The 15,057-nt window shown below is 39.4% G+C and overlaps 1 protein-coding gene across 3 annotated transcripts in view; it reads left to right on the top strand.

The window, feature by feature from the left end:
- LOC146820952 (enoyl-[acyl-carrier-protein] reductase, mitochondrial-like) overlaps window positions 1-15,057 on the top strand; it is a 686,021-nt gene that overhangs the window by 598,360 nt on the left and 72,604 nt on the right. For all 3 annotated transcript variants that reach the window (XM_085611823.1, XM_085611825.1, XM_085611822.1), the window contains one exon: window positions 3,882-3,954. In XM_085611823.1, coding sequence (XP_085467949.1) covers window positions 3,882-3,954 — 73 coding nt within the window. The remainder of the gene's footprint in view (window positions 1-3,881; window positions 3,955-15,057) is intronic.

The raw sequence follows: 15,057 nt of genomic DNA, 5'->3' as shown, positions 1-15,057 counted from the left end.
TACAAATTCACTGAAAAAACCATAGGTTTCACACACGTTATAGTTAGGAATTAGCATTTAAAAAACCTTGCAAATTCACTGAAAAAACCATAGGTTTCACACATGTTATAGTTAGCGGAAATTTTACTGATAAAAAACCAGTGAAATTGCCCCGTTATAGTTAGTGCTGGCAACTATAACTCACGCGACCGCAATCTTCTGCTGATGACATATGTGTCTTTATGAAAAAAAAATATTTGTAATATATGTATAGCTAAAAATGTATGGAAGAAGACATGGGCAAATAAGTGTCTAAATACAGTATTAGCATCAGCAGAGGATTGCGGTCGCGTGAGTTATAGTTGCCAGCACTAACTATAACGGGGCAATTTCACTGGTTTTTTATCAGTAAAATTTCCGCTAACTATAACATGTGTGAAACCTATGGTTTTTTCAGTGAATATGCATATATATATATATATATATATATATATATATATATATATATATATATATATATATTAGCTGGCAGTCATTCAATTGCAGAAAAGCCTTTGAGAAAGGGAGTGATCCTGAAACGCGTCCGGCTCTGCTGATGCTGGGAGCATGGGTGCCTTCCCTTACCTGGAGTATGCTTACAGTGAGTGCATCCTTCTTGTGGGCAACTGTGGAACTGTATTTAATCGGCCGACCCGGTCGAAGGAAGCACCGCCGCAGAAGTCAGCGGTCCCGCTGCTGGTGCGATGCATCAGCGGAGCTGGACTGATTAGCATGAAATTTGAACGGGGAAGAACTCTGCTTGTGCCCCTGTGATGTTTTAATATTAGGTTGAATGGACTGCCTGCAGCCCACTTGGGATTCATTTTACGAACTATCAGCCCCAGAATCATTTGTGATGTTTAACTCACCTGAGTGTGATTATGACATGGAAATAAAGGAGGGACATTCGCTGATAGTCGTTTAGCTGGCAGTCATTCAATTGCAGAAATGCCTTTGAGAAAGGGAGTGATCCTGAAACGCGTCAGGCTCTGCTGATGCTGGGATCATGGGTGCCTTCCCTTAACTGGAGTATGCTTACAGTGAGTGCATCCTGCTTGTGCGCAATTGTGGAACTGTAATTAATCGGCCGACCCGGTCGAAAGAAGCGCCGCCGCAGAAGTCAGCGGTCCCGCCGCTGGTGCGACGCATCAGCGGAGCTGGACTGATTAGCATGAAATTTGATCGGGGAAGAACTCTGCTTGTGCCCCTGTGATGTTTTAATATTAGGTTGAATGGACTGCCTGCAGCCCACTTGGGATTCATTTTACGAACTATCAGCCCCAGAATGCATTTGTGATGTTTAACTCACCTGAATGTGATTATGACATGGAAATAAAGGAGGGACATACGCTGATAGTCGTTTAGCTGGCAGTCATTCAATTGCAGAAAAGCCTTTGAGAAAGGGAGTGATCCTGAAACGCGTCAGGCTCTGCTGATGCTGGGAGCATGGGTGCCTTCCCTTAACTGGAGTATGCTTACAGTGAGTGCATCCTGCTTGTGGGCAACTGTGGAACTGTATTTAATCGGCCGACCCGGTCGAAGGAAGCACCGCCGAAGAAGTCAGCGGTCCTGCTGCTGGTGCGTCGCATCAGCGGAGCTGGACTGATTAGCATGAAATTTGAATGGGGAAGAACTCTGCTTGTGCCCCTGTGATGTTTTAATATTAGGTCGAATGGACTGCCTGCAGCCCACTTGGGATTAATTTTACGAACTATCAGCCCCAGAATGCATTTGTGATGTTTAACTCACCTGAGTGTGATTAGGACATGGAAATAAAGGAGGAACATACGCTGATAGTCGTTTAACTGGCAGTCATTCAATTGCAGAAAAGCCTTTGAGAAAGGGAGTGATCCTGAAATGCGTCAGGCTCTGCTGATGCTGGGAGCATGGGTGCCTTCCCTTAACTGGAGTATGCTTACAGTGAGTGCATCCTGCTTGTGGGCAACTGTGGAACTGTATATGTGAACAAGGATACTGTGTTATCCGAAACGCGTCGAAAGCTGCAAACTCAAATAAAGACCTGACCTTGCCACGAAGAAAGCTGGTGTCCGTGACTCTCTCTTCGCTGTTTGCCGGATGGGAAGCGGGAAGAGTTGGGAAAGTGTTTCTGATATATATATATATATATATATCAAAACGCAGAGGTAGCCCCATGAGGATGCCACACACGAAGGAGGTTACTGCACTGTACATCATCGGCAGCAAAAGAGAGCAGAGTGTCCCCAAGTTTAAAATCATTGCCAAACGCGTTTCGAGCACTCCTTGTGCCCTTGATCACTGGCTGAAATGAAAGAAGGAAACGGAATTTGCTCGGCACAGGTGCTTTATTAGTTCAGGGCAGGCATTGTAAGGACTACCAAGACCAGAATTCCATCCTGCCGACGCCCACATGGGCGGGACTTTCATTTAAATAAAGCACCTGTGCCGAGCAAATTCTGTTTCCTTCTTTCATTTCAGCCAGTGATCAAGGGCACAAGGAGTGCTCGAAACGCGTTTGGCAATGATTTTAAACTTGGGGACACTCTGCTCTCTTTTGCTGCCGATGATGTACAGTGCAGTAACCTCCTTTGTGTGTGGCATCCTCATGGGGCTACCTCTGCGTTTTGATATATATATATATATATATATATATATATATATATATATATACACAACCACAATAACAGCCTTTCCCTTACTCACTTGTGATGTAGGTCCGCGGTGAGGTGGCAATCCTCTACGTATAAAACACAACGCTGTATCATTCCTTTCTTGAAAAGACAGCAACCGGGGACAACTTTCTCGTGAGAAAGGGAATCTATCCCGAAACGCGTCGAGTTGGGCGTTGTCTGTGCTCCGAATAAAGATTGTCTGGGAGGCAGAAAGTTGTCCGCGGTTGCTGTCTTTTCAAGAAAGGAATGATACAGCGTTGTTATATATATATATATATATATATATTTATATATATTATGTTACCAGTCAAAGAGATACTGTTGACATACAGATTCTATATTGCTACTAACTTTTGTGACTTGGAAGTAATGATGGCATTTTCAAGTAGTGTTAAGTGCCTTTGGACAAAGGTGTGTGATGTGCCTGTGGTCGCTCCCTATTGCTAACCTGTGTAGAACCTGCCAGGATCCAAAAGGAAAATCATGGTGGCACCATCTTGCAGCATTTAATGCTTGAAGGAAGGGGGCGCATTTCTGTGCAAAGACCTTAACACCAGATCTGGCTGCCTCAAGTGCCACCATGCAGAATATACCATCACTAGGGTATCAGTAAGTAAAATAGCTTGTAGTTTGTTGAGGTCTCCTCAGCTCAGGATAAATTAGTTGTAATGGAAGTAATTAGATCCATTCAGGGACAGTATTCTAAAATGTGCTTATAAAACTTCAACATTTTTCAGCATGAACTTACAGGATACAATCCTGCACAATTATGCCCTTCTATCATTAGATTTCATTTAACTCGTTCCGTGCTCATGACGGAACCACGCCGTCATGAGCCACGGTTGCCGTGTGCTCATGACGGAGTGGTTCCGTCATGCTGCGGCCGTTGGCGGCCACGCCGCCCACGCGGCGCTAATTCCCCGCCTGTGCGGGCGATTAGCGCCGTGAGCGGAGTCATGACGGAACCACTCCGTCATGAGCACAGCCCAACCGTGGCTCATGACGGAGTGGCTCCGTCATGAGCACCGCGCCACCGCGCTGCCCCCCCGCACTCCCCAGCGCTGCGGCGGAATTTCCGCCGCAGCGAAGGGGTTAAGTAAGGAAATCAAACTTTATCAATAAGAACTCATTACAATGTTATTTCAGATTAAAAAATCACAGTAGTATTATAATATCAGTCATGACGACTCCTTAATTTGCCATTTCTCTTAGAAACATCTAATATTTGATGACATCAAAATTCGTGGGTTTTGGATGACACGATGGAAAAAGGAGAATAACAAAGGTAACATTCTGTATTCCTTGAAATGAAATGACTATTGAATACAACATATTGTTTACATTTTAACCACAACAAAAGGAGAATGAAGAGGAAGAACATGTGCAGCAACTACCAATTTTCTCTAAAGGACATATGAACAAAATATTGGCAGTTAGTTGTTTTCTGTGGCTGTTACTTATCTGGGTAGGGTATCTTTATTCCAGGTTGACCTTTCTGTCTCCTTTACCACCTCTTTATGCAAGCCAGTGTTTCCTGATGTGCTTGATGTCTCTATGCCCCCCTTTTGTAGGTTGTTTCAGCTGGAGCCTGCATGAGGTATCTTGGAGCCTTTTCCTGTGTCAATATTTGCATTCTGGGGATTTATCTGGATCTGCAATGGGTATTCATTTCTGGTCTCCTTCTTTGTCTTTGCAGTACACCAAGGATGTTGTCATTTTTGACCTTACATCGATCAGTCTACAACATAATTTAGATGCTCTCTATAGGTACTCTGAAGCAAACTACTTAAAAGTAAAGATCTCCAAAACAAAAGTAGCACCATTTAGGGGGAGAAACATCACATCAACTTTGACTACAAATTAGGTGGTAAACAGATAGAGGTAGTAGAGGCATATTCTTATCTGTAGAGAGTATTCACACAGACACTCAAAAACAATTTTCATCTTCAGTGCTTGCAATTCAAGGCTATAGCCCACATAAGTGCCCTAAAAAGATGTTATTCTTCCTCTGGAAAGAGACATTTCTACTCACTCCTTGAAATATATTGTGCTAAAATTCCTCCCATTCTCTTGTATGCATTAGAATATATTCCCATAAGCAAATGGTATACCCTGAATAAGATCAAAGGGAAATTACTCCACATAATAACCACAACAAGCCAAGCTACACCAGTAGAAGCAGTCCGTCAAGAACCCTCATTAGCAAGTGCCTACACAAGAGCCTTGACCAACATAATTAGATGGGCATACAACCTAGTGCATGATGAAGAAGACTCTTTGTGAGCCCTTTTGAAGCAAGAAACATTTAAGGTTCGAATGAGTAACTATACTTTTAATGAAAATCTTGTGACAGCTATAGACCATTCTAAATGCACTGTAACCCTCCTACAGTCTTGGTCACATGCACACTTGAAGTTGTTTTTAAAAAACATGACCCGCTTCTAGGTTTCAACCTATATATTGCATATTGTTCTCAGTTATTACAATATAGGTCTTTTACAGCTACTCTAGAGTATAAGACTTACCCAAAATATTTGAGATTTGCTCTAGAACACAGCATTTGATGCTGCATTATGATGCTTCATCTAGGGATTTTACCTCTAAGCGCCTATACTAAATACTGGGAAGGTACAAGTGATAAGACAAGATATAGCCATGGTCTATTTTTTTGCCCCAGTAAAGCCTTGATAGAAGCTCGACATTGCCTTTTTAAAATTTATTTATAAAGTTATATATTGCGCAAACAGGATCCCGCAGGATATCAGAGCGCTTTACAATAAGTTGGTTGAGAGGACAAAATGAAATATACACAGCAATTGTGGAAAGAAAGAAAAAAGAAAAGAAATAAGTAAAATAAGGTAAGAAACAATGATAAACAGTAAGCAATGGTACACATAAAAGGTATAATATTATGCAGACGATACGATCCGTGACTGTTAGTTGTGCCATGGAGCTAGGAACACAGAGACAGCCGCCTTATGAGTGCCACAACCCGTTATGGTTGGAAATTGCTCATTAAGAATCTTTTGGCTTTCAGTTTGAAAGCCGTCGTCGAGGCGAGTCTGCGTACATCCGGAGGAAGAGAGTTCCATATTTTAGGGGCAGCGCCAGAGAAGGCTCGGTGATAAGTTCTTTTTTTGCTAAGGATGATAGGTTTCAGGAGGAGAGTAGAGGCGCTTCTAGATGCCCTTACCCCACAGGATAATTCAAGTTTTTGCGCTAGATACGTGGGACTATTGTAGTGAAGGGCTTTGTGCATCAGGATTGCAATCTTTAGCTGGATTCGTGCTTCAAAGGGTAACCAGTTGAGAGAAATAAAAGACTGGGGATATGTGCTCATTTCGTTTGGAGCCTGTGATCAGTATTGCTGCAGAGTTCAGCGAGGCCCTAAGTGGAGCCAAGGCGTATTTAGGAAGGCCACAGAGAGTTGCACTGCCATAGTCTAACCTTGGTTAGACAAGAGCTTGTACCACCTGCTTGAAATCCTTTTGTGGCAGGAAGGGTTTGATCATTCTGAGTGTCCTCATCAGGTGGTTCGCTCCCTTACAGACATTGCTGATATGAGTCCTCATACTCAGGTGCTTGTCCACTGTGACTCTGAGCGATTTGGCTAAGTCTATGATGATCGGAGTGCAGTTGAGAGCTGTGAGGTGAGGCAACCCGAGATCGATCTTGGGGGTGTGGTTCGACAGGGAGATGAGCAAGAATTCAGTTTTGGAAGCGTTGAGCAGGAGATGGTTCTCGGTTAACCAATTTTGGGTCGAGGTGAGGATAGAATTTAGTGAGATGATGTTGTCTGGGGATGAAATTTTTAAATAGAGTTGTGTGTCGTCAGAATACATGTGGAAGAGAATATTCATAGAGTTAAGTAAGTTAGTAAGAGGTTCCAGGAAAAGGTTGAAGAGGATAGGAGAAAGGGCGGATCCTTGCGGGACCCCCATGAGTACTGGGGAGGGCTGAGAGAGAGAGTGGTTTGTCTTGAATCTTTGAGATCTGTGGAGAAAGAAGGTTGAGACCCAGTGGAGCACACAATCCGAGACACCCATTCTGTTCTGAAGGATGGATAGGAGAATGTCATGATTGACCGTATCGAATGCAGAGGAGAGGTCAAGGAGGATCAATAGGCAGGATTCGTTTTTGTCAAGCATTTTCAGGATGTCATCAAAAATGTGTACAAGGGCCGATTCAGTGCTGTGACCCCTCCGGAAACCAGATTGATGATGGTCTAAGAGTTGGTAGGTCTCAATGTGAGCACAGAGTTGGGATTGGACAAATTTTTCATGGAACCATCTCTAAGCATGTGTAAATGTGGGGCATCGACCCCTCATGCATGCATGCTGAGAAAGAAGACTCTCCTGAAGACTCTCCTGATTCTTACTGTTTGTAACCATGAGGAAATATCAGTCCCTTATGCCAAATTCAGTGTTCTGAAGCCTGCTAATCATTGCAGCAGGACAAAGAAATGGTGTGTTGACATCAGGAGTTACACAGGATCCTCGTACAGCAGGAGCAAGGGCAGCTGGGATACGGTACGTCCATCTTTACAAATCAGTGATTTTCAGGGTCACTTGGGTGCATAATCTTATTTATCTACCACCATCTTGACTGTATGTTTGATTACTTTTTAATCAGTATTCTAATTTTGAGGACGTAAAGGTATCACTCCTTGCACTGGTGAGCCAGTTGGATCTCCAGATTTAGCCCAGCACGGCCAATTACTCTTGTAAACTTTGATTGAAGAAACATGTCAGTCACACAAACCATTGCTCGACTTTTCATCGAGGACCAGATTGTCTACATGTACGCTGGTAAAACTGAAAAATGTAATTATTTAATAAAATATTGTATTAATTAACATATTAATTATTAATTCATATAAAGTACAATTGTTTTTGTATCCCACCAGACTATCATTTTGTATTCATTTTACTAAAAATACCCGAAAAATCGCCCTTTCTTAAGAAATATTTACGAAAATTGCATACCCAGGAAGCAATGGTGTGACAAAGATATGTTGACAGGCAAATGGCTTGTTCACCTTCCCCACAATTTGAGCCATACCTTCATTGAACTAATGTGGTATGAGAAGATATTACGATTTCATTTTCTAGTATACAGAAGGGTCATTAAGTTATCAAGTAGAAATAATGTGCCCAGCTTTTACTTTATAGCAATAAATTGTAGCAGCGAATTACATTTTAGCAATGGAACAGGTTAACAAACGGTAAAAACTGTAAACACATTGCACTTCATTTGATAATATACATTTAAAAAAATATGTAACCTAACAAATCACAAAAAGAGTTGACAGAAATGCACTCACTCAACTGGAAAATGCTAATGCAAAGCAAAAATGAGGCTGTTACCTGTCTCTTATCACATTAATCGTTTTTAAACTCATTGATGCCGCAATTTGAATCACAGCTTGTCCAACAGCACTGTTAGCTGTATATGTTTTAGATGTAACCTATTTACTACTAATGATTTGATCGCTCTAATTAGTTCCCCTCCAAATGAATTTGATTGTTACCATCTGTATACATTTTTTAATCCTTTCTGTCATTGTTTTAAAAGAATGTATAGATATCACTTTTATATTTATAATTTTGCACTCATTATAAATTGTTGACCTCTGAAGAGATCTAATTCAATTAATAAAACTTATACTTATCTTTGTCTTTGCTGCCCTGTGCTGGCATCTACATTCTTGGGCTTGAGTGCATGTGACATTGTGTGCTGCTGCTGGCACCTTCTTTACTCCATCTCTTACTCAATGATATAGTACTAGGGTTACCCGGTATTCCTCAGAATTTTGACTTCTAATATAAGTATATACAAATGTGGTTCCATCTGATTTATTAATTGAACCATAACCACAATCTCTTGGTAGAGATCCTTAAGTAAGTCCTCTGCTTCTCAACAAATGAAAGCAAAGAGCACACTAACTTCACTTTTTTCACTTGTAGTGCATCTTATATTGTTTCAAACATCACACAAGATATTAATATTTACAAGGTAGGTGTTCCAAAAAACAAAATAAGGGCAGCTGCGCAGTGCTTGTGGAAGGTGCTTGTGGTAGTTGTGTCATAATAGATACAAAACAGATGAGAAACATGTTTGGTTAGAATAGATACAATGTAGTGATTTCATTGGCAAATAGTCAAATTCATAGTTTTGCCTACTCGTACATCAAAACAACAAATCTTTTCAAGATTTCAGTGTTGATGTTTTGACCTGTGGAAGGGTGGTTTAATGAAAGCAGATCTTCATCACGACCAAGGAAGATGGATACATCCTGTGTGGTAAAAATCATTGCGTAAGGATGGTGTACATCAGTGCAAGAAGCTGTGTATCATGTAGTATATTTGAGTTATTTCCTCACTACCAAAACATGCCAAAGGAGGCCAAGAAAAGGCACAAAGATTCACCTACAATCACTCTATGTAAGGCTAAACAGCTACCTTTGGGATGAACAAAGCACATGCATTTAAAATCTGCTCTTCATAGAAGAGTTACAGTAAATATTTATAAATCTAGTGTAACTCACCAAATTATCACTGGGCTGTCTTAAAATGCCCTGCAAACTTCAGAAAAGAACTTGAGTAGCAAGAATAGGCAAGTTATTAAATGTATATACTTTAAAATAGCAGCGGAATCAACTCAACAAGAATTGTTACAATTATCAAGGTTGAACAATTCCACAATGCTCTGAAAATCAACATAAAGTCACTTGTTACCAAAGAAAACTGAACATGCTAAGAGTTCAATTAGTTGAATGGTGCTGGGCTGAAAAAGGATCCTTACAATGCGCATGCATATCTGTAATGGTGTATACGCTGTGCTGCAAGAAGCGAGTACAGAATGAGCTCTTAATGATGTGGGTGGGAACCGCATGTCAAAGTGCACCCAAGCCTATTAGAAACAGATCCAGAGTCTCTTTCTTGCGTAGTGTGTGGGAAATGCAGGCTGGCCTATGCTGGAGTCCATAGTCATATTTTAAGTTGAAGGGTGAAAACACCTTTGTTTAAAAAGCTTTTATTGATGTAGATTGAAGCAATACTGGGAAATCTAAACTTCAAAACATGGTTATATGCGGTGGTCGAAGTGGGCGGGATTGGCAGGGCGTGGTATGACTCTGCTTTTTTAATATAATAGAATTTGTTCCCCAACTTTTATATTTTAAAAATGCATCCCAGTACGGCAGAAATAGCCCAGGCCTTTAGATAAGGCGTGGATATTCGTGGCAGTACAGGGACAGGCAGGGTGGGCAGAAGAGGGAAAGGACTCTGTCTCTTCCTTCTTGTCCAGAGAAGTCAAGGACAGTGTTATGAAAGAAGTCACAATCCAAATAAAATGTTAATAAGGCTTTATTAACATTACAACAAACAAAAGGCCGACGCAGGTCCTGGCAAGACAAGAGGTTATCATGTTCCCAACGAACCATCTAATCTCAATGTTACGTGACATCACATAAATACATAAAGAACTTTCTAACATATTGCATCATAATGCTAGCAAGTTTTAATAGCTTAAATCATGGTGCAAGCAAACTTGTTATAGGTGCATGACCTTAAGAGGAACTAAGAGCAAACTATCTGTATTCTTACACATATATAACATCTCCCTTTCTTTAATGAAAAGAAAGTTCATGCAAAATATTCTCTTCAAATCTCTTAAGCAATTTTGAGACTCTGCCTGATGTTGTGGAAGGTTCATCTATTTTGTTCTGTAATTGATACCGATCATTTGAAGTCAAATCAGATCTGGTTTCACTAACATCTTCACCAGAACTGTTATTTACTTGAGCAACACACAAAGGTCTAGTGGCTGAATTATCATTCTTAGTATAAACATGTTTGTCATAAAACCTAGAAAACCTTTTAGTTACATTTCTCTCTTTTCCTCGATTAGCTCTACCAACACAGTTTCCATTGTCTCCAACACAAGTAGTGGAATCAATAGTTATGGATCCTTGATCAAAGTCGTTCTAGACGAGTTGATCATTTTCAGAAACAGATCGAGTCATTATGTTTTTTTAATTACATTTTGACCAGGTTTCAACTTGACAACATCACTCTTACTCCACCAACCTTTATCTTTAAAAAGTACTGCTCCCTTAGAAACCCGAACAACACAATAAGGTGCAGTGACAGCTGATTCCCTTTTTTGTATTTTAATTAGATTTCTTGACAATGACTCAGTCACCTTTTTTAATCATTTTATTTTTTGCTCTATGAATCTCATCATGATAACTCTTGATTAACTTGTGTTTATCTACAATTTCCTGGTGGACCTTGAGATTACTATCAATTCTTTCAACATGTTTTACAGTTTTAAACTCCGATCCAAACTTTGGTGCAAGCATATTATTTTCTTTCCTTCCTCTCATTAAAAAGAAAGGTGTGTAACCTGCTACATAATTTTTAGTCTTGTTGTAACTGTTACACGCACCACCTGTCCATTTTAAGATAGAGACTATAAAGATGTTTTCTCTTGTTTGATTCCTAGGTCCTTTAAATAGTTTGTCATTTTGATTGAAACAAGTTGTGTACCATTGCCAGAAACTGAAATATCAGACTGACCTTTAATTGCAAAATTCTTCTAAAAAAATCAATAACCAATTCTGTGGTAATATTGGGAAGGAAAACATAATGAATCCATGTACTATAGTAATCAGTTAAAACAACAAGATATCTACATTTGGTCTCTAAAATGTTATAAGGGCCTGAAAAATTAATGGCAATCTTAGACCATGGTTCATCAGGAATGGACAAAAATGTCCCTAATAAGAGGTACAGTATAACCAGGATTTATACCATAAATCACATTTGGATTAGACTCATCAACAGTATAAAAAACAATGCAAAAAGGGATAATACAAAAATTGCAAAAAATTATAATAAGGTACGTCAAACAAATACAATTAAAATTCTTAAAATTTATTATGAGGATTAAAAACAAGTTTTATACATAAACAGACATATCATCATCACATTTTTAGAAAACACAGTCGACGCAGCGTTTCGGTGAGTAGACAGATGTTCACCTTCTTCAGGACAGTTTTCTCTAGTACATCGAGGACTGTTAGTCTTCCTTATTGTTAATTATTCAATATTCGTGACAGTAAAGAAAGGAACTTGATGATGTCCCAATGATTAAAAAACGCTAGGTAATTGCCCATATGGTATAAAGATTGTTCGTTGGAGCCACCGTCTAGTTATTGGTGTAAACCATAGGCTCTTCTTCTGTAAAAAATCTTGATAATATAATTTGTCTTATATTCAGTTAACACCTACATTAAGGTTATTGAATATACCGTGGGTCTGCATCCAGTCGCGACTCATTTATCTGGCTGGTACAGTATCTACCATATGCGAACATTATCAAGATTTTTTACAGAAGAAGAGCCTATGGTTTACACCAATAACTAGACGGTGGCTCCAACGAACAATCTTAACAAAAATGACTACATTTTTTACATTTTAAACACTTCTTACCCTTAGCTGGACATCAAATAAGATCGGGACCAGCCAGGGATTAGACAGCCGCACCACCTAAAATTGCCACTTACAAAGTATATTGTGATTGCACGTTGCCCACCTAAATGGTCAGCTGCTTATTGACCAAGCTTAAACATTGAATATATACAAATAGAGAGGCAAACACTAACTATTCATAAATGTAATGAATTCAAGAAGTGAATACAAGTCACAGGTCTTGGTCGTTGAGTTGGTTACTTTTCTTTATTGATTTGTCTCTTATTTATTTTTCTGCCAAAACTAGCGCATCCAACGCATTTCACCTTAAAGAAGGCTTCATCAGGGCTGCAAATATAAAAGATAACACACTTATGAGGTTCTATGTGACACTACAATAAGTCTATTTACAAAACAAGACATTCAAAAAAGGACACACTATACACAACAGTACAGTCTCATTAGCAAAACCCATTAATAAAATGTACATGTGAATCTCTACCCACCAAAGCAATGCTATTAACGGAGTTGGCAGGTTTAACCAACTATTACATTTAGGTAGACCAGTGAATTTCATAACATCCAGTGATTGTCAGTCATGAGCACTAATGCATACGTACGGGCAATTCCACATAAAGTATGTAACATATGTAATACATAAGTAAAATAAATACTGAATATGAAAATATATTCACATCCCAAGGTTAAGAAATACCAAAAAAAAACAAATTTAGACATGATGAAAGGAAGGCACAGAAAGCCCAAGGCAAGCATGGAGTCAATACCATCATACAGGAATTAGCGAGTGAGCGTGTTTCTTTGCGTTTTAAATTAATCACATGGTTAAAAGAGAGGGGCCATATGCTATCACAATGTGAAGTGTACTTTAAAAGATGACACAGACCGAGTACCTCATGCTGTAGTGTATGTCTCATGCACATACCTGGATCATTACAAATGTGTAGGGTTCGCCCAGAAGAAAGAAAAGTATTTCTAACTTCATGGCATTCTTACCATAAAATTGTATAAACCACTCAAGAAGAAACAAGATTTCTCTTCAGCAGATAGGCAGGCGTATTTGAACTCTATAAAAATCCAAGATCGAGAATTAGTATCGACATTTATTACTATACACAGAGTAAATGTACCACTCAATAAATGTTATCAACCTCAAGAGTTACACACCTTTCACAATTACTACAGGTTGTCGCACCTAAGTATTTCAGTGTTTTCAAAATTCGAAGATATAGGCAGAGTAAAGCCAATACATGTGTATTCACTTCCCCATTGAAGTCAAACAAAAATGGAATGCTTCTGTATGGAAGAAAAGGAGAGGGCAAATCAAATACCAATCTTTTCCCAGATTAGACCTTCATTATATCGACTCATACAGGGAATCGGGAATGTATTCGGTAATCATAATATCACCGGTGTTCTCTATTACTATCAACGTAAGCCAATCAGAAAAGACAGGATAAATGACTGGGTGTCCATAAGTTAAACAAAATAAACTACGTAGAACTCAACATTGTTCCTGCATACGCTTCCATAAAAGTTTAAGTACGCTACATGTTGTGGTGCCTACCAGGAACACTTATACCATTATAAACCTGTTGATCAATAGCTTACACCAATTTCACAAAATATAGGGGTTACAAATTAGGTGATACTTTCCTAAGTGCATTGGCGACCCATATGTAAAACATATAATGTATACATGGTAAGCCATAATTAGAAATCATGAACAGCATAGGACTCAACATTGTTCGCTTCCATAAAAGCTTAGGTATTCTGCATGTTGCGGTGCCTACAAGTATACCACTGTCGATCAATAACTTACACCAATATAACAAAATATAGGAGTTACACATTAGGTGATGTTTTCAATTGTATTAACGACCCGTATGCAAAAACTATGATGTGTACAAGGTGAGCAACAAGACAGTATAACGGAAAATTTCTGTCCCCCACTTCAGGGAATAAACTATCCATTAGTTATTTATCCAGAAAGATTTAGAAATCCAAGGCGTACCCCAATCATTCGACTTGATGTTTGAAAGCATGATGGTCAGGATATTCTTCCACGCCTCACCAGTTACCACTGAAGGCGTCAGTTTCGATGTTTAAATATACTCCAGGAAGAAATCGCCTCTCATAATCACAGGGTCGGCGCTACCTGGAAGTACTAGCTATCACGTATAGTGACATCCGTAATTTTACGTACACCTCAAAAAACACTAGACCACTATTAGCCAAAGCCCAATAATGATAGAGACAGGTAGACATACCCGTGTACACATCACTAAAGGACACTAGACCGCTACCTGAATCGAAACATATAAAAACATTCATGTATTACGTACGTCATCAAGCAACACAAAACCGATATCCAACATCATCACCCTGAATAACCACAGGGGCGAGAGGTTCAATTTCTTATGTATGGGAGCGATGTCAGAGTAAATATACATATGTATGTGTGGACCAGATATGTTGCATACGCAACAAAAGACACTAGACCGTTACTGTCCAAAACCCAATGATGAAAGAGACATATTAACGTCCATGTAATGTATAAGATGGCAAGACCAGAATTTAGGCTATCAATCAGTATACATGTATATATATATCCACCATGTCATTGAATTTGCATTCAGTAGCTAATACTCTGAGGCTCACCATAATATTTGCTTGTTCTGAAAACAGTTTTTCCATGTGCTTAACCACTTTCTGATATTCATCCAATGGTATGAATTTGCCTGGAGTATTTTCATATTCGGGTAAACTATCGAAAATGTCCTGTCAAGCATTGCCAAAGAGACCCAACATCATGGATTTTTTCCTTTCTGTATTGTAAGCCTTTCCATCAATAGCTACAAGATAAATTTCTCAAGATGTCTGCCAGTTTGTCC

This window comes from Triturus cristatus, chromosome 6 (genome assembly GCF_964204655.1).
Source record: "Triturus cristatus chromosome 6, aTriCri1.1, whole genome shotgun sequence".
In the NCBI taxonomy this organism is placed as follows: Eukaryota; Metazoa; Chordata; class Amphibia; order Caudata; family Salamandridae; genus Triturus; species Triturus cristatus.
This window is presented reverse-complemented; position numbering and strand designations above follow the sequence as displayed.